General features: G+C 38.4%; 1 protein-coding gene across 2 annotated transcripts in view; it reads left to right on the forward strand.

Moving 5' to 3' along the window:
- LOC145999283 (proton channel OtopLc-like) overlaps nt 1–21,614 on the forward strand; it is a 144,877-nt gene that overhangs the window by 100,841 nt on the left and 22,422 nt on the right. For both annotated transcript variants that reach the window (XM_083136228.1, XM_083136223.1), the window contains one exon: nt 16,987–17,200. In XM_083136228.1, coding sequence (XP_082992354.1) covers nt 16,987–17,200 — 214 coding nt within the window. The remainder of the gene's footprint in view (nt 1–16,986; nt 17,201–21,614) is intronic.

Here is a 21,614-nt window from a genome sequence, read left to right on the forward strand (position 1 = left end):
GTAACGTCGTAATCAAGGCGTCCCGGGTTCGATACGCGGTGGAGGCAATTGCACAGTGGTTCGAATCCAACTTTAAACTGTCCAGCCAGATCCGGTTTGTCTCTCTGTGCATAAGTTGGACTTACAACCCAACTGAAACAAACAAACTCATCCTCTCCGTCAGCATTAAAGTGGAGGGATTAAAGGCCGAAATTAAACACTCAGAAATACTAAATGCAACTTTGTCGTAGATGAGAAGAAGTGTATGTCAATGAAACTGTCGTATATGGGAAGAAGTGTATGTCAATGAAACTGTCGTAGATGAACAGAAGTGTAGGTCAGAAAATAGTTAGAAATACTGAATGCAACTTTGTCATACATGAACAGAAGAAATGTATGTCAGGAAACACTCAGAAATACTAAATGCAACTTTGTCGTAGATGACCAGAAGAAATGTATGTCAGTAGAGAGAGGCAGAAAGGAGGAGAGCCGGGCGTGCGTCTCCCCTGAAGCGTAGAGGAGTGTCGCGTGACTTGCTGGGATTTCAAGTGCAGAGAACCCAATGGCCTTGAACTTCTTGCGGGTTCTCTGGTCTCAGAATACACAAATGAAGAGTGTTATTTTCTACGGCAAGTAGCGGTCACGACTCCGAGGAAGATTATCCCTGCCTTGGGCAACAAAAACAAAATTTAGCAAATGAGCTACATTAATGTAATTATGTACATTTCCCCTTTAGGGGTGCTGTTTTAGTCATTTTTTTCATTCGTTCATCACTTGCCTTTCCGTGTACCTTTCGCACACCAACAACTGAACTTTCTGCAAAATCTTCTGTCCTGGTTCATCTCTTCCTTATTTACTTGAATCCACTCTCTGACCCCTTCGTATTACGAGGGACGTTCATAAAGTAATAATTATAGGCAAGAAAGCATACAACCATATTGGTTTCCTGGCCCTCTAGCGGGGTTTCGCAGAACTACTACGCGCACTAGCGGTGTTCTCCAGAACTACTACGCGCACTAGCTGTGTTCCGCAGAACAACTATGAGTAGAATGTGTACCAATCCGATAGCTTAAGAACCAAAGGCTTCCCCATAGTGCAAATTCTTGAAAGAAGCTTGCAAATAAAAAGCAAAAATTATTACTTTATAAACGTCCCTCGTACATTCTTCTTTACTGTATCTATCCACTTCTTTGCTGATCTTGCTTTATCGCTTTGCATTTAGTCTCTATTGGATATTTAACGTCACTTTCTCTTCCTCTATGTTAATAGCTACGACGAGGATGAATTATGACATGAGCACTTGATTGCAGGTTTTAAATTGATCGTGATTTTTTAAGAATATTATATTTAAAGAGGAAGAATTATAGAATAAACACGTACCCAGGATTCGAATTTGGGACGTATTACCAGACGTAATAGTGGGATAACCACTCCGCCATAAATCCAACAAATGTCATTCCGACGTATTTTTTTTTTTTTTTTTTTTTGGCAAGATCTATTCGTGTACTCAAATTATACCCAATAGGCCTGGATCTATTTCTTTTTGTGCAAATTATGTTCTGGCAAGGATGGCATACGAACATTTCTTTTAATTGTGATATACACTTCAAGATTTTCACATATAGCATTGCTCAGATTACACCAGGAGGGAGAATACAATAATGTACTAAAAATGCAGACTCAAACTGCACCCTTCAGCCCAAAGTGCACCAAGGTTGCGTATCTTAGAATATAATAAAATAGATAATACATTTTTATTTAGAATAGAAAAGTATTTTTATTTACTACAAAGCGAGGTTTAGGCTTATTCTACTTTACCACCTAACTCTAGAAATTAAAAGTTATAGTACATGTAGTTATGATACTAAAATCTTGTAATAGAACATAAAGTGACCTTCTGTTCCTGCCAAAAGGGTCAAGTTTGTTTTAAGCCCACTCAGATAGGTTAATCGGGACTGGACCTACAGTTAAAGTGGGATCCGAACCACTTCAGTGGGAGGATATCGAACCAGGGACCGCATGATTACAAGGCGACAGGGTTAAGCCACTACAAGGAAGTCCTTCTGTTTCTGAACTACAGCTCACGGCCAGTACAATACGGTATGGAACTTGTGTTATGTCCTGTCCATGTATGTTTGTGATTGTCCTTTCTACAATGAACAAATTAATCTTATCACGTTTCATTCTTATTTCCACAATAATGTGACAGAAAAGCAAATTAAAATCAAACAAATCAAAAGGAAAATAAAATCAATCAAATCAAAAGCAAAGTAAAATCAAACAAATCAAAAGCAAAGTAAAATCAAACAAATCAAAAGCAAAGTGAAATAAAACAAATAAATCAGTCTAGTCGTATTTTTATCTCCCAACGGTGAATGCTCGAAAATTTTATTGGATCCACCTTTAAGTCTAATTACAAATATTTTGCTGACAATTGCACTTTAGGGAAATTCACCCTAAATTTTGCGAAACAAAACAAAACGCAAAAACAACCAAACAATATACTCTTCTTGGCGTTTAAAACGGTATTATAATAGAATGAAGTATGAAGTACTTAACAGCAGTAACACTTCTCTCAAGGACAAGATCCAGCAAAAGCCCTAAGTTGTTTCCTGTATTTTCTGTATCTCCTGCAATGATATCAAAATGAAAATTTTAAATAGACGAATCACAGAAAACTGATTTTTCCTAATCACATTAGGCGCCGTGTCGTTTGTTGAGAGAACAGGTGAAAATTAATTTCATTCTGGACTGGTGCGATTACACATTTATCGGGTACCCTTCTATTGTTTCACTATCAAGAATCAAAATACTACTTCTCTACTCGACTCATTTATTTTAGTGAAGTTTGTGTGTCATTATTCATTTCCTAAATTACAGGTCTGTTACGAAGTTACATATGAATCTACTTCAGGGTGTGAAATCGTAGAAAACTTGTTTCGGGGTACTTAATTTGCAGACACAAATCTGTACATGAATTATTATATGACGCACATATTTACTATCACACATAAAAAGTAAATTACATAATATTTTTAAAATATATACAGATATTAATATATATATATATATATATATATATGTTAATTCATTTGTTACTTCTATACATATATCAGAAGTAGCAAACTTATTCCTTTACAAACTCGTTAAAAATGTCTTACATTACAAACTAGTGTAGATGGTTTGTGTAAGTTTTTGTTTGGATTTTGCTTTCAATTAATATAAAGTCATACTTATATTTGTCTTGCATTCTAGTTTTTCTTTCATTTTGCATATATTGTTGGTGTAGATGTGTTAATGATACTTTGAAAGAGAGGGGGGGAGAGAGAAAGCATGAAACACTCACAAACGCACAGGGAGACAGGTATATTTCGTTGTTTTTGTGCATTTTTCGATAGTATTCTTGGTAAAGTACATTTGAAGTAAAAACTAATTACTTATCTTTGATTTACAACAAAAACTCTCCCCTCCCCCTGAGAATTTTTGGTGGAGGGGATTTTTTAGGGTAAGATTGTTTGTGGGGAGAATCTCCCTGTTCCTCCAGGATTTCGCATCCTGATATATAGAACCTAGCGTATGTTCACGTTAAATCTGTGATTTGACGTGAAGATATCCTATATAATTACTATGCACGTGATACTACGTTCATTATTATGCTAATAATATATAATTTGCACAGTATTAGAACTGAAGCAGGATTAGTCAAGGAAACCCTCCACCCTTTTTTGTGCCCAAGTTCTACATTCTGAAGTTTGTTTCCAACCAGGGAAAGTTTCTCCACTCTTGTTACATGTCTATCATTTCATTTTCAGACCTCTAAGGCATTGTTCAGCTAACTGCACATTCACACAGCAAATCTGTCTGACACATGTTTTGAAACTGCGACGGTCAGGTAAATGGAACACTTTTCATGGCAATGTATGTCTTGTGATCACTTTCTCCGTCCATCTCTTGAGGTGGGTGCAGAAATTTTTAGGAGCAGCTTTCGGATGACGGGCATTCCATATAAAGAGAAGTGAGTCACGGATGAAGCGTGAAAAGTGGATCAGAAGAACCGGGTCTGCGTAGGTCCCACCTTTTCCTTTCCGGTCAGTCGATAGGAGCATTTTCGAAGCTATCGTGATAACTGGTCCACCCAGTGGTGGATCCAGAAGTTACAGTTGGGAAGTCTGAATTTAAATCGGGATACCTCGCCACACCGAGAATCAATTCTAAGCTACACTTGCACTGTTTTATGTAAACAATATGTAGTAACGTAAACAGGAAGCAAGCTGACTTCTATGTTTAAGAGTTTAAAGTATTAATTTGCTAAAATAGGGTCCAGAGCCAGCATAGATGGTTATTATTGTATGTCGTTATCATAATTTCTCCCCACGTAAAAAAAAAGTACAAGTTTATATTCAAGTAACGTGTTTACGCCACTGCCACTGGAGGGCACCACACGCAAACAAATGAAAGGCGAAGAGCGCTGGTGCATAACATTCTCTGTATTTATGGTGTCGTATGTTGTTGTTTCTAGTCATGGGCGTCCGGAAGGCGGGGCAAGGGGGGCCGTGGCTCCCCCTGGAAAATGAAAGTCAACCAAAAATTATATATTTTTGACATATAATTTCATTTCAGCCACAATAATATTTATTAATTATTGTATGAATATGATAAATTCAAATTTAAGCCATGTTTTTTGAAGGAACAATACTATTATTGGGGAAAATGAGCCTTGTTCCCCCCCCCCGGAAAAAATACCTTCCTTGCCCTTCCCTAGAAAAATCATGCGGACGTCCATGTTTCTAGTTAGTGGTTTTTACGTTGGAACACCTGAAATTGGACGGTAGTGGTGATTTTACAGTAAAATTACGGTCAATTGATTTACAGTACACATTTTGGGCGTCTGTGAAATAGTGTATTCCCTTTTGGAAAATACACAAAAAAAGGTAAATTTCACAGTCAACAAGTGGCGATGAACAGTTTGCCTTCTATCTTTTGTACTGTTTTATTAGTATCAAAATGTTGAGGAAGATACAAGAATTTGAAGGAGAATAAGATGTCAAACAGAACTAGAAGAAATCATACGGAAAGCCGTTTAAAAAAGGTATCGGAAACAAAGATTCAGACGAATGGATGATAGGGTTACTAAGGGCCGTTGAGTCGAGATGGGAGTTCGTATACTCGAAATACAGAAATATTGAAATGAATATAGATATTACACGAGTCAAATGAAAACTTTAAAAGTCCGACAAAAGTTACAGGACAGACTGTAAACAGCTCAAATTTACATGAGGTATCGACTGTTATTTATCGAACGACCTCAAGGCTGCAACACTGATCAAGTGAGCTCCACAACACCATTTTTGTCATTTTAAAGATGGCGCCTCCTGTATACACATGCTCAGCGAAGAGCAGTGGTTTATTGCCCTCTGGAAGCCTAAGACTTGCAAATATTCTACGGCAAATGAAAATTCAAGGTTTCTATGCATGCTTACCACGCCACCAAGTTTTCAAATAGAGGAGGAAGTTCGACAATGGCGTCAGTCCGAACGCAAATGGGTGGAAAGACCTTCGCGTTGGCTGATAAATGACTGCACATAGATTTCAAATCTTCTTCTTCTTCTTGAGAAGGCACAAACTCAAACTTTAAAATATATGTGGATCAGGAATGGGTCTCTGCAAAAATGCAGCGAACTTGTGCAACTTTCCATGCAGAAATCTACTAGATAGAAAACAAAAAAAAAAAATTAAAAAAAATAAGGTTTTCATTTGCCTGTCCCTGTATAAACAGGACTGGAAAAAAAAAACTTGTTGGGCCTAAATATATGGTCGCGATATTCTCCATTACTACTGTTTTAAGATCAGATTCACAAATCACCGTGTTATAAGGGTCACTAAGGCGTCACACATGAAGTATCTATATCCGCTCCAAATAGGCAAATAGTTAGCATTCCCGCCTTTGGTGCGAGCGGTCCCGGGGAGAGCCCCCAAAATTTCGGAGATCATCCACCATCATGAGAGCAATTGGAGAGCCACTTTGAAAGAAGAAGTAGTGGGTTCCAGTCCAGAAAGCCAGAAAACAGCGACGATGAGACTCATTGAGCTGACCACTCGATGAAAAAGCAGCTTGGCAGGCTCTGGGCCCTTAGAGGCTTGTTCCGCCATAGAGTTTAGTTTAGGATTCTTGCATTCCTGAACATACAGCTGCCCAATATTCGTTGTAAGTACAGAGCGCACACACAATAGCAAATTTGTTCTCGTTATCGGTACGTGCTGTGTGTTGAATAGCGTAATAAAAAGTATTTGACATTAAAATTACTCCGTTTTTATTATAATGAATGTTAAAGTTATGTCAAATACCGTATTATCGGTCTATGCTAATTGCAAAAAAATATTTTTTCCCGACCATTGTTGCTGTGCAGGTATTAATTATGCCTTTTATAGTCAGGGCAACGTCTGCTAGATGTTTTGTAAAAACACACATAATATTACTTTCTTCAAGCTCTGAATCCACCTTGCGTAACCCCGTTAAGAGCAGTGAAGTGCACCCTTCACGGTCGGCGGTCGCGCCTCCACTTTCCTTCGTCTCTGTCGCTCGCACGCCTGTTGCTACGGATGCTGAGGGAGTAACCATGGCAACGGGCAACTCTCCAACTCGTGTTTGCTTTATTCAGATATGTTGATTGAGGATGGTCCTCCGGTTTAACAAGGATACGAACAACCGAAACGTACAGTCACAGGAAAAAAAAATTGGACACCTAGATCCTGAAATACCCCCTGCAAGGCATTATTCGTGTTGCCTAACTTAACAGGGGTGTTAGAAGCTGCCATTGAAAATTTGCTACTAAAATCCACTTATCAACGTAGAGTTAGGCAACGCACCTATAACGCCTTGCAGGAAAGCGAGCATTTCAGGATCTACATGTCTCATTTTTATTGCCGGTGACTGTACCTACATCAAGAATCGAAACAGAGATCACTTGAATACAATATTCAAGTATTGCTGACAAAACAAACAGGTTATACATATCAATATCTGAAAAGGCGTTAATGAATTTTGATTTGTTCAGCAAGAAATTATGTATGTCGAGAATAGAGAGATTATAGGATAGGGCAGAGGTTCCCAACCTTTTTCGTCTCGCGGCGCCTTTAGTGATTCAAGACATTTCCGCGGCGCTCAAGTCAGAATGTAGGCCTATCTAGCACTTGCAACGCCATTTAGTGATGTTAGGTTGCTTGCCTGAAGTTAAAAAATATACACATATTTCAAATTCAGAACATTTTGTGTGTAAAAAGTACTAAATTAGCACATATTTGGAAATATTGGAACATTTCGCGGCGCCCCTGTAAGCCAACCACGGCGCCCACTTTGGGAGCCACTACATTTTATCGCTTTTTTAGTTAAAATTTCAATATGTTTAGCTAATTTATGGCTATCTAAGACTCATGTTGAGGCTCATATTCACGAATGCTTATGACTTTTTATGGATTTTGCAAACTTTATTTCACTCCAAATAGAATAAAGATATAACTAAATTTTGTGATGAATTGTTTGGAACTTTAACCACTGTACTTGGCCTTTATCAGGGTAGTTTGAATTTATTTTTAAGCTCACTTTATGCGCAGATAGATCAATCAGGATTGGACCTAAAGTTTAAAGTGGATCCTATGTGCTTCCACCGGGTGTCGAACCAGGGACCGCCATTAGTGAAGCCCTGTCTAGAGGGTAGTATATTGCGTTGCAGTATGTGGCCATATGTGGGTAGTCCCCGAACTCATTGATTGATTTGGTTTATTTTACTTCGCTTTTCTGCCACTTTTGACTAACCGCGAAGATGAGGATGAGTGATGATATGATGAAATTGATGAAGTTCACAAAGAACACCTAGGCCGGGATTCGAACCCGGGACCCCTAGCGTCGTAGCGCGGTGCGCTAACCACTCCGCTACGGAGGCCGACTGGGCTACGCTCATATTACTCCCCAGACATATCGTCCGGAGAATGATTGATTGATTGAGTTGGTGTTTTAAGTCCACTTTATGCACAGTAAGACTAATCTGGACTGGACCTACAGTTTAAAGTGGGATCCGGACCACTGTGCAATTGCCTTCACCGGGAATCGAACCCGGGACCACTTTATTACAAGTCGACGACATCTGTATGAGGTCTGTATTTGATAATGAGTCTGTATTTGGTTTTTCACATGTACATCAATGTTTCAGTGGTTAAGGCCAAACAATTCATGAATCACCCAGCACTGATCAGTTACACAGAAGAATAAAATTAAAATTTTATGATATATTTTGAGTAATATTTCAATTCTCGGTCACACATATCGTCTCGAATTACGACAAATTAAAAAAGTGCCGTTAAATGTCAATATTTTCACTGAAATTCAATAGATTATATGATTGTTCCAAATGTGTGCTTATTTAGTACATTTTACATGAAAAATGTTTCTGAATTTGAAATATGTGTTTATTTTTTGACCTAGGCAAGCAAAATAACCACACTAACTGAGCGTTGCAGGTGTTAGAAGGCCTACTACATTCTGACTTGGGCGCCACGGAAAAATCTTAAACCACCAAAGGCGACATGAAACGATGAAGTTTGGGAACTGCTGCTATAACGAATTTGTAAAAACATTACACACAAAAATATATTTTTCCTACGACACATTGCATAGTAGATTTTAATTATTTTTCGCGTTAACCTTACTTAAACTTATGTTATTCAATCACCCGTCTTGCATAGTTTAATTTTATTAACAATGTTCACTGACTTTCATGTTATCAGTTAATTATAGTTGATAGTCCAGAGAAACGTTTTACGTGCATTGTGTACATTCGTTATGCATGACTACATGTTGAAAGTGTTGGCATGTTGCGGTTGGTGTAGCATCGTGTACAAAAATAATGCAATAATGAATATGTGTCCCGACTCGATCTTGTTTCTGGAAACAATATCTAGACTACCATGTCTACCAAAAAGGCCTGGAGGCAAACAAGCTGATTGAGTTGCTTATAATTAGGAAAGCATAGCTCATAGTGTTGCCAACCCAATATACAAAAATCCAAAACTAATACTTGGGCATGTTTGGACCTTACTCTGGGAATTTTCCCTTCATACCTTCACTCTAATGTGTGCGGTTCCCGAAAACAGGAATATTACTGTCAATATCACCAAAAATATAAGGAACTGTTACTAATCAGTGATCGCAACTCGCGCATTATCTTGAAACGATTCATACGGTTCCTGCTCACACGTCATTGCTGCGTACGTTATATTATTATCAAATTTATCGCTTGCGTTTTCAAGCGAGTCACTATAGTTAACAGTGTGCGAAAAACCAACGAGCACTTTAGCGATTCGTGGGTCATGCAGAACACACTGGGAATGCTCGTCACACAGAGACCAATGCTATAATAAACCGTGAATTTTCAATCTCATAAAAAATACTTCCCTAACTTGGGTAGCTACATCTACCCGGCATATTTCCACGTTTCGGATCAACTTTAAAATGCAGGTCCCTGGTCCACATAAAGTGTGTTCCTTCTGCACAGATTTTGCCATAAAAGAAGCAAAATCGTTTGACCATTCATAATTGAAGGGTTAGCTGCAGGAACGGCTTAAGATAAAATTTTCGCCTGGACGAGGTGGGCTTTTTTACGCCCCCTAATTTGTACCTTGCCACCCTACTAGCTTTCCACCCTGGTCCTCCCTACTTCCCACCACCCCTCAATAAAACAAACCATGACCGTGTTATACATTTACGTTTTTAACAAGGAAAAACAATAACGTTATATTTTAAATACTTTAAGCGTGACTGTTGAAGAAGACGTTTATTGTATTTATTTAATACCTACTTGATATCAAAATAATAATCTCTTAGCTTAAATTGCTACATAATTTTGCGATATACTTGTTAATGTTATGGAGCAGTAACTTCAATTAATTTATGTTTGCACAAATACAGCTCTTTTTAAAACACATAGCCACTCTTATATAACCAGAAATGATGTTTCGGCGCTACTCAAAGGGAGACGTCTTGGTTTAGCTCCCCTGGCAGTCGCCCTGCTCTTAAGCCGCCTCTAGTTAGCTGTACATTGTAGGTAAAAATACATGAATATTCTAATATTCCAGTAAGATATTCAGGGTGCAGATAGCATTCGTCGATTTCATGCAAACTCTTGTTACCTGAGTTACGCCCTTCTTCCAGCTAAACCTTCAATTGTTTTGATGAGAGGATATCCTGAACGTTTGGTAACCAGTTTAGCGCTCTTCTATTTCTAGGTGGCGTACATATAGGTGGGTTTCATGTGACGTCAGAATTCGCACCGCCGCCATGTTTGCGGCCGAGTTGTTTGTCGTCTGCAAGGAAATACCCACAACGTAGGAGAATGGGATCCATTCTCTTTGCACGTAACGTCCGTTATACCTTCGCCAACTGTACGTTTGTTGTTAGTACTGTGTAAAATTTCGGTAACATTGCATACAATTAATGACAATGTTGTGCCATCTGGAAATGGCGTAATTTTTCGTGTTCAAGCTCTTTGCGCAGTCGACACAAAAATATATGGAGAAAAGGCGATTTTTTTTTGTAGATCCATATGAACTGAACGATAACAAAAATGAAAAGGTGCCTAAACCTTTGGCCAACTCTAGTTCACGTGTGTTTAATGACTTCACCCAGCTACCTGGAATCAATTCGTTTTCGTATTTATTAGTGGTTTTGTTTCTGCCTGAAATATTTACGTCCAGTACAGATTTACTAATATTTTCAAGGCTGTGCCATTATCATCTCTGTTTCCTTTAAAGTTTGTTCAAGCGCTGTAACTTAAAATGTTGAGTTGCTCAAAAACAGTACTTTCACTCCATGCTTTAAGAATTTTGGATATGCTGGCCTCCTTGGCGGAGTGGTTAACACAGCGCGCTACGATGCCAGGGGTCCCGGGTTCGAATCCCGGCCTGGGCATGAGTTTTCTTTGTGATTTTCCCTTAATCAATTTCATCATATCATCACTCAGCCTTGTCTTCACGATTAGCCAAAACTGGCAGAAAAGTGAAGTAAAATAAACCAAATCAATCAATCGATTTGGGATACTTTGATGTATCATTAATATGTTTTCATCAAGCAGTGCTTTTTTTCTGACAGTACGCAAAGCCTACTACCGACCCTACTACCGACACCTTTTCTCATGGATCGGCTAAAAATTAATAATAGGTTGTCTTAAATAACGAAATATAAATAATCAAGTACAAACGTAAATTATCAAGATGAATTAAACTTTGAAGATTATCATATTTATCGTCAAATTTATCGGAAGTATCAGCACCTTTCTACCAAACAAAAACAAAAAACACTACTTGCAAGAATGATTAAACACAACAGCTTGATCCATTTCTACTAAAAGTCACAGAGAAAGGTGATATATGAACTTACGTGAGAGGAAATGTTCACTCCACAGTCTGTAATGTTTGCTTTGTTCATTAATGTTGGCACAATTTATTCTCGCCAGTCTTCTGATCAAAAATTACCGAGTTCCGTGGCGTGAAGCGCAACTTCTGTTCTTTCTCGGGAAATTGCCGAATAAACGTGAGTTTCTGTTAAACAACCGAATACTGCACAATGTACTGTCGTAAACAAGGGTCAAATCTCCCGCCCGCCCGCTTGAATTCCGTATGCTTACAAGAACAGGCCTCAATCATGGCTGCTCAATCCCACAATGCAACAGTTCGTGACGTAGGTGAAACACACCTATAAGGGAGCTTTCAGACCGAAGCGACAGGCTACACGTTTCACTTGGAAACCAACCTTCAGAAATAAATGCAACCTTTCGAACCGAAGCGACACGTCAAGTTACACGTGTCACTGGTCGCTTGGACCGGGCTGTTTTCTCAATATCATGCATAATGTTGGTAGCGCATGCATAGTGAATCCTTTTCTAAAGACTAACTGGGGCCCGTGGCGTTTGTCGCTTCGGACTGAAAGCCCCTTTGGGGATAAGAGTGTAATGTAGATCCCTCTTTGTCTCCTACTGACACTAGCAACAATTACAGCCTCCCCGATGGTAACGCTGTCGCTTTGCAATCACGGGTTCCCAAAGAACCACTCTGGAGGCATACTGCACAGTGGTTCTGATCGCAAAGTCAACCTGTAGATTCAGTCTCGATTAACCTATCTGAGCACTTTTGGAACACTACCAAAATGACTATAACCTAGGAATATATTTTCATTAAGCATTATTTGCACAAAATCTGAATAGTTAAAAGGTATTTGCCAGCTGTTGTCTATCTTAGACTTTGGCCGGAACATCAAATAGATAACATCTATTCGTGTCTTGTTTCTATTAGTGCAGCTATCGTTCATATCATGCGGCGATACAAAACAATCTCGAAGAAAGCTTGTTTACAATGGATTTTCTTTTACACTAATATCAACGTCTGATTTAGAATAATGCAGTTATTAACGTGTTCTTTCATTTCGGGTGTTGGGTGCCGGCCCCTGTGGTGGAGTGGTTATCCATCGCGCTACGACGCCAGAGGTCCCGAGTTCGAATCCTGGCCTGGACATGGATATTTGTGAGTGTCCATTCATCAATTTCATCATATCATCCGTCATCCTCTTCGCAAATCAGCCAAAAGTGGCACAAAAGCGAAGTAAAATAAAGCAAATCAAATCAAACCAAGTCATTTCGGACATGCGTTTTTTCTTCTCGGTACGATTTTGTCCGTACCCAGAGTCTACAATTCCGTGATAGGACATTGATCAAGTATTATGAGCCGATTCATTGAACCATAGATCGAGTATTAAGAGCCGATTCTTTGAACCATAGATCGAGTATTAAGAGCCAATTCTTTGAACCATAGATCGAGTATTAAGAGCCGATTCTTTCAACCAAGATTTGTCACCTGCATCTGAGATTTAAGAGCCGATTCTCGAATCAAAGATACCTAAGAGAGCCGATTATTGGATTCAAAATTCGTCACCCGAATCCGAAGTTTAATATAAGATTCTCGAATCAAAGATTCGTGATCAGACTCCGTTAGGATTCGATATTCGATTCTTCAACTCGAACTTCGCATTTTCATCAAAGCTCTTCCCTTCTGTTCACCATTTACCCAAAAGCAGACTAGCTCTCATGTATTCCTGATTTCCAAACATGACTCAGTCGATATCGTGTTAAATTGGCCGGACACTGCATCGGGTCGCTCCGCAAGTGAAAGGGGTACAGTTAATTACGAAGCGCCTACGGGGATTAAAAAAAAAAGAAGGTAAAAACTGGAAGACATGTGTGTGAAAGCGGGTGCAGCCCTTCAGCGAATGAAGACTTTGTAATCCAGGTGACCCCAATAACATGGAATCGTGACGCGCCAAGATGTCCCCGCGACTGTTTGAATAATGACAGTGATAAGGAAGAAACAACGCGTTTGTTGAAAAAAAAATGTTATAGTTCTGGTTGCCATTCTGAATTTATTTTCCAGCGTGTGGATTTCATACTCAAGATATGGACGATTTGCGTTTGAAACGCCGGTTTAAGAGGCGGTAGACTTTCTGATTGTTTTGCTTTAATGACAGTTTCATGAATAACTGCTTTCTGATGTACGATCATTGTTGCGTAAGTTATTTCAACAGTCTTTTAAAAGCAGTTGGTTGCGAGCTTTCCCATCGTACGCCTGGTTGTTGTAAAGAAAAATGGACATTGACTAATATTTTTAACCGCAATACAGTCACTGGCGCACGCAGAGGGGGGGGGGGGGTGATAGGGTTTGACCCCCGTTGGATACGCCTATGGCTCTAACCAAGCCAATTAGACCTTTTGATCTTAACATGTTCACAGCAGTCAAAAACTTTGAAAGACTGCACTGGGAATCAGTAAGGCGATTAAATATGGCGAACTTATAACTTACCGCGTACGCAGAGGGGGTTAAAAACCTCTCCCAAATTCATGAGAAAATCAACATTTCCAAATACAAGCAGTGACTCGGGGAAACCCAGGGTTGTAAATGCAAACTCGCCTTAAATGACTCCCGATTTGAGAGTGGAAAGTTATAAATATAGGAAATATCTTATTGTGCATACAACCCCATCCCCCGCCCCCGAAAGCAGCTATGTGCTATCCACCGTTACAATTCCAGCCCCTCCCGAAAAAAAAAATCATTCGTATGCCAGTGACCTACCGTGCGTGAACAAACTTGACGCTGTAGTTGCGCAGAAGAAACATTCGTGAGTTCAAGGAACTCCGGTTCGATCCCCTGTGGAGACACATTGTACCCACTTTAAACTGTAGGTTCGGTCCCGATTACACGAGGATGAGGATTACGTGTACTTAAAACAAACTTTGACAATCTACTCTAAGTATACCAATATTGTCTCCAATCCAAATTTTACTATAACACGAGCAAAAATATCTACATGTATCTATATTTTGCCCGCAAGCTATTCAGACACTAGAACTCGTCCACAAACACCCGTCAAAAATGTAATATATTAAGTCTAGAAAAGACAAAATACTAGTTCAGCCACTGAACAGATTTGTATACACAGTAAACAGAATGTCACGCATTGAATGAAAATGCATAGTTACAAAACACGCAAATAACCACAAACTATCAAACATCAAATATCAAAATGTGTTTTAAATAAGTCTGAAAAACATGTTTTAAACGTTTTAAATATTTGTGGAAAAAACAAAGCCTTGTGTTTTAAACGTTTAAAACACTTTTGTTTTAAACATGCCAACCCTGCTTTGAACCGATGCCCTTACCGACACCTACACTCTTACAGATTCCCACTGGTACTGGTACCGATGCTTGAAAATTGTATCAATTATAAGTTATTCAAAATATTGATTAAGTTAGTGTTTCACTCCAATTATAAGAATTAATTTATCAGTTTTTTGCTTTAAAATATTTAAAAAAATCACACCAGAATATAAAAATATACGTAACGTGATCCCAAAATACAGTTATCTCACATGATATTGGTACAAAATTAATGGAAACTTTGAATTTAACATAACTTCCAGGATAATTACACTCCGTGAAAGCGACGCGCGGCATTTTTGCGGACCCCGCGATTAAAACACAAAGTATCGGTTGGAATCGGTAAATAAAATCCAACATATATTTCCGATACCATCGGCATCGGATCAGCTCTAGATTTTTTTTTTACTATTATTTGTAAATGATACAATAAATTTCAAACTGGATGCCCGAGACTTTCTATGCAGTATGGTGTGAGCAGTGACGGCGCCAGCCTGAAATAAGTGGGGGGGGGGCTAAAGATTTTGGAGTCAAATTCTTTGGGGGGGGGGCTAACATGTACCGGCTAAAAGGTATTCACGTAATGCTTATCTACGGCATAATTTTACCAGTGACATATTTTACAGGCAGATCCAAAGATAAATCACTGCATTTTGTTCCATCATACACAAAAGTACTTTTCGGGACGGATTTTTCACGTCAAGTAAAACGCAATAATTATATTGTTTTCTCTTCCAAAGCCATTTGTAAGTGGAATGATATCACAGATTTACTAATTAATTAATTCATATGAACAGTACAAAATACGCCATAAAATCTACGGACGATCGTATAAATAGACACATAATGCTATTTCTATGTAAAGAGTTCGAGTACATTTTTTTTTTTGCTAAAATGAGAAAATGAACCATATCAAGAATACGTATGTTTTCATGAGCAGCTACAACCTTGTTTAAATCCAAAGATTTTGCAAGCTCTTCAAAGGACTGAACAGATAGCGCACTCAACCTCTCGTTTGTTACCACTTCGATTACGAAGATAACACTTGATTTGGCGCAAACATCCGTTGATGGGGATATGCACATTTTAATAACACCAAGCTTGTATAGTTTGTAAAAGGCAGTTTTTAATGTTTCAACCATTGAAAGGAGGTGCTGAAGGGTCATTATTTTTAGTTCCTTTCTGCCTCATAGTGCCATAACTCTGAATTGTCCAAATCACAACAACAGGGAGCGGCAAAAGATTGTAGCTTTTAATACTTCAGAAAAATGGCATTAACTTAATAAAGTAGGCGTCAAATAAACAATGCCACTATTGAATAGAAAATATGTTAATAACACTATTTTCTCTGCTGCCATGATGAAATATCTTACGTTTTGTTGTTAAACGACAGGAATTCAGAACTTAGGGCTAAAAATGGCGAGGCTACGAGAAATACTTTCTACTTAGGAGGTGCCACTCTCAAGGAACAAACTTATTTTCACTACAAATTCACCTCCATTAGGAAACAAATATATTGACACAAAAGCAATTAATAGAGTTGCAACCGTTGCACTGAGCATTTTCATTAGTGAAAATAACTGCTGAAGATTATTTTATTTCAGAATATATTATGCATAAGTACTGATCAGATTTGGATCAAAATTGATTCTCTTGTACAGATACCACTATGACGGTACTGCAGAAATTGTTTTCTAACCTCACAAATGATAATTAATTAAGATGTAGGAATAACACTGCGAGCAATAAAATTGTCCAAACATACTGATTTTTGCACCGTATTGCAATGATTTGTCGATTGTATTAAGGTTCACAATATGCACAGAGAGCTACAGTATGGACGAGAGCTACAGTTTCTAGTGAAATCCGAACCCCTTAATGAAATGTTACCTCCACCGGGGATTGAACCCTTGATATCAGGTTTATCGCTAGACTATTCGGGCTGGGAGCCCAATTTTAATCTTAGCATTTAAGAATCAACTAGTTTGTGTTCTGTTTGATTCTTTATCATCGTATTTGTTGTCCCTCTCGAATTTTTGCAGCGATAAGAATAGATATAACGATTAAACCAATGAGAGAACATCGCTAACACTCGTGCAATTGTTGGTTTTCCAATGAGGAACTAACAAACAGAAAACAAACATAGCGCTTCTTTAGATTTTGAACGTCATTCTACTTATTCTTGTAAAATACATTTGTCACACCTGCTAGAAATATTGAGAAACTGAATATGCCAACAATCAATTCTCGTTTCAGTGTACAATGAACAACCTGAGAGAGACAGCCTGAACAACTCACTCCAGGAACCCTCGGGAACCCCTGATCCGCCGGCTGGAGGGTTTGTGAAGGGGCCAGGGGCGAACAGCAGCCGCCACCGGAAGATCAGGAACAAATCCTTCCTGACGTTGCTTGCACGCAGCAAGCAATCGGCCGGGGCCCATTTCGACATGGCGGACGCAGACGACCCTTTGTGAGTATATCTCTAGTTTGTATTAATTTAGGGCCAGTTATTGCAAAATTGTTTTACTTAGTACTAGCAAAACGCATGCTTTGGGTCATGCGGCAGGGTCACTAAATTCACGGATCTTGGTGTCATATATGACGCTAGTCCATGCTTTAAAGAACTTGTCCATCATATCGTTGGGGAAGATCTGGCAAGTATATCAATATTATAACTTTGTATGTCTCCCTAGTGTGGCTCATAGCCCTATCCCTAGCTATGGTTCTGCCGGGGACAGATTCAACTTGTAAAAATTCTATATTAGATACAATCTGAAATTCCGATATAATAACTCTTTGTAAATATTAATTTTAATGGTAGTTTAAACCACTTTATTCATTGTATTATGATTATTGACACAGTGGTAAAATCGTTAAATGCTAGGGGTCCCGGGCACGAATCCTGGACTGGCAATGGGTGTTCCTTGTGAGTTTCCTTCATCAATATCGTCATATCGTCATTCATCCTCATCTTCGTGATCAGCTAAAAGTGGCAGAAAAGCGAAGTAAACCAAATCATACAATCGTCGCCTTTTAGTCAAGGCGTCCCGAGTTCCATACCCAGTGTAGCCATATAGTGGTTCCACTTTAAACTGTAGGTCCAGTCTCAAATTAGCCTTTCTGTGCATAAAATGGACTTAAAAACAAACTCAACAGTAATATTGAATTTATTGCAATGTATATTAAGTGGAAGTATCTATGGATCTCTTTCTGGGAAAGAAAACTATAAAAACATTGAAGAAAACACAGAAAAGGTTACAAATCATTTTAAGCCACCTTCTAAATAGAAATTATAGCATACTGACTCAATTTCCATCAAAATCGGTCATGTATTAACAGAGATATGAAAAGTTTTGTGATCAAGTGGCCGCCATCTTAGATGACGTCATAGCAGGAAAATGTACCAGGTGGCGGATGTCCACCCAAATCAAAAATACTTCTTAAGACACCTACTAAGCATAGGTTAAAAAATCTCTATACTCAAACTTTCCTACAGAGCCATAGCCAGGTCCTGGACTATCACTCCTAGAATATGCATCGGTAACATGGCAGCCCTTGGACAAAAAAAACATATGAGGGAAATAGAGATGATTCAGTCCAAATTCTTGAGGTATCTAAAGTACAAAGAAGACAAAGTGTACCTAAATTCACTCTGTACTTTGAGCTTGTATCGCAGTTTAACATTGAAAAAATGGAAGAAAGGTTTTATCTAAATTTGATGAGCATGCCATACAAAATTGTAAATAACAAAATAGACTCTATGGGGTTAGTATCTGCAATGCAATATCGTGTGTCTCAAATGAGAACCAAACCAAACCACGGGTTGTTTCATGTATCTCGAACAAACTATGTAAAATTGTAAAGTTATCTCCGATTTAGAAAATGGCCAAATACTATAAGTGGCAAATGATCAAGAGCTTGATGTAAACAGTAGGCATAAAATGTATGTATGCCTCAATGGAATAATGGACATAATTTGCGTTCCTGTTGGGCATATGTCTGATCAGGGTGGCTACAAACGAGCAGAAATGAAATTCTCTGACTTCTCCAGGTTTTCCAGGACAAAATTTACATTTTTCCCTGACAATTACACACTAAACTAAATCGATGTTTTTGCAAATGGAAATAATAAACTGATACAGATCCAGGTATGGATTTGTTAAGTACCAATATTATCTTCTATGAAATTGACTTAATTTCTCTATTCTCTATGATTTGAATTCAAACCGCAAAATAGTGAAAAAAGTAAAGTGCTCCCCTGTGCTTAGCACCACGCCATGAAGGTGTATAGGGGGTGTGGGGGTAACGACCCAGAAAATAGTGAATTTTGAAAATAATTACAATTCACAAGCTAGGGAAGGATTACGGAATTTTATCATACGCAGTAAGTTTAAAATAAAATAACTTGATTATTTTTAAAGTTATGACTAAATGAGACAAGAGTGAAGAGTGATTGATTAAGAAATACAATTTTTTAATTTATCAGTCTCCTTATACATTCTCGGTATTATATGTTGATATTTCCACCGAGGTTTGGAATCCTCTGCTTGCAAGAATCATGAGTGCGGACTCATTTTTCGATGCATAAAGCTACTTCTCTCTTCTCTGTAAAGCAAACAACTTAACTCTTGAATAGAAGTGAAACAATTGATTTGAACAAAAGAAAGTTTCCTTATATTATCAATGGGATTTCTGCTTCAGTACAGTATATCCAAGTGAAGTACTGTGAAACGGACAACATGCACATAGGCGTAGATTCGTTCGTCCACTTGGGGGGGGGGGGGGAGCTAAATGGGGCTAACATTATTCATGTTTTTATTCATAACGAAAATCATCATAGCTATTCTCCAGAGGCGCAACCACGAATTTTTGCCTGGGGGAGCAAGTACCAGGATAAACGAACCAATAATAATAATAATAATAATAATAATAATAATAATAATAATAATAATAATAATAATAGTAGTAGTAGTAGTAGTAGTAGTAGTAGTAGTAGTAGTAGTAGTAGTAGTAGTAGTAGTAGTAGTAGTAGTAGTAGTAGTAGTAGTAGTAGTAGTAGTATCTAAGACGTTATTATCCTCGTAAATTACGCAAAAGAGGGGTAGAAGTCGGTGCTAAAGCATTTGTGTTGGACAAACGATTTCGAATATTTTTTTCCAATATATAAGCGCACAAATTGTATTTTTGAAAGACAGAAGATACTTGATAAATGCATTCCGAATATAATTCTTATTTTTTTACATAAGGTCTATAACATGGAAACTTTCATGAATGACATACCTATGTTTTACACACAAACAATTTTTCATACAATTAAGACAAAATCAATTAAGAGAAGTATTACTTCTCTCCCTGGTAATTTACAATCCATTATAGTAAACAATGAGATAATGCGGGCGAAGGGAGCAAGAACATTTTTAGATCCATTTTTTTTTGGCAAACTGAAAACAATATTGATTTAATAGGGCGCAAATGATTCCACGGACCGCCATGGCATTCTCTCTTTACAACTTTTTAAATCTAGATTGTTCGGCGTCCAGGACCGACTCCCGCAGCTCCCTAGCTACAGCTTTGAACTCGATAAGACTAAGAAAATTTTACGAAATGTATTTTTATTTTCATAACATTTGAAATCGAGGAGGCAATTGCCCCTCTGCGCCCTGCAGGTGACCTTGATGTCATTGTTTGACCCCCTTGCCCCCTACAATTAACTTTCGTCCAAGGATGAAGGGTTGCGCCTCTGCTATTCTCCTTGGGAAACAGGTGATCCCTAAATCATCTTATCCAAAGGATATGGAATTGTGTTTATGTCGACTGTTACTTTTATGAAAGGAATAAATACGCTGTTACAGATGGTTGCAAATTTATTAAAGAACACTCCTTCTTTAGGATAAAAGAGATATATTTTTAGTCTGTTATTATTGGGTAATCCTGTGTTCATGGTAATGAACAAATTATAATGCTGCAAGGCAAAGCACCGAGAAGCACTTGGGATTAGTTCCGTTGAAAACTAAGATATTAAGATACACAAATTATATAATTGCCTTATCTAAGTGCTCCTTTTATATTCTGCATAAATTCCTTAAGAATTCTTTGCGATCTGCTACAATTTCCCTTTTTATGTTCAATATTTCTCTTTCCTTAATTATTTTGTGCATATGCAGTATGCGTTTTGGGGGGCTAATGTCATTCTCTGGAGGGCTTAGCACCCCCTAGCCCCTACCTAACCACGCCCATGAACATGCAGTTATACCATCATTGCTGACGAAAAGGGTATGTAGGTATTAGAAATGTAACGAAAGGAATTTATAGAATTGCATTGTATAGGTACCTGATTGAGCTAACCACGCATTAAAACAGGAACACTCTGTTAATAACAGCTTCTGAAAGTTCATATACGAGGGGCGTCCTGAAAAAAGCTCCAATGGTGCTTATACGCAGCACTAGTGGTCGGAGAGCGACACACACACATGCAGGCAGGCAGGAAGAAGTGGCATGTAGTTGTAATCTGGTACAGTTGCAATGCAGTCGTTTTAGGACAGTTCTAGGTTAAAGATTGCAGCTCTCATACAGTCTCCCACCGACTGCGATGTAGCCTACGTGCAGTAATCAGATTTTTGCACGCTCAGAATTTGGCACAGAGCCACCAGCAATCGTGTGAGGTGTGCAGACAGAACGTCGTGAGTGATAGTATGGTCAAACGATGGTGAAGACAATTCACGGAAGGCCAATCGAATTTGCACAACCCCACGCGGGTCCTTCGCATCACTTGAGATGAGAGATCTTGGACCATTACCTGTACAGCCCTGGCCTTGTATGTACCGACTTTCATCTCTTTGTTTAACTGAAGAGGTTGCTGGCAGGACAAGGATTTGATAGTTACA

This window comes from Lepisma saccharinum, chromosome 1 (assembly GCF_977018435.1).
Source record: "Lepisma saccharinum chromosome 1, izLepSacc3.1, whole genome shotgun sequence".
Classification (NCBI taxonomy): Eukaryota; Metazoa; Arthropoda; class Insecta; order Zygentoma; family Lepismatidae; genus Lepisma; species Lepisma saccharinum.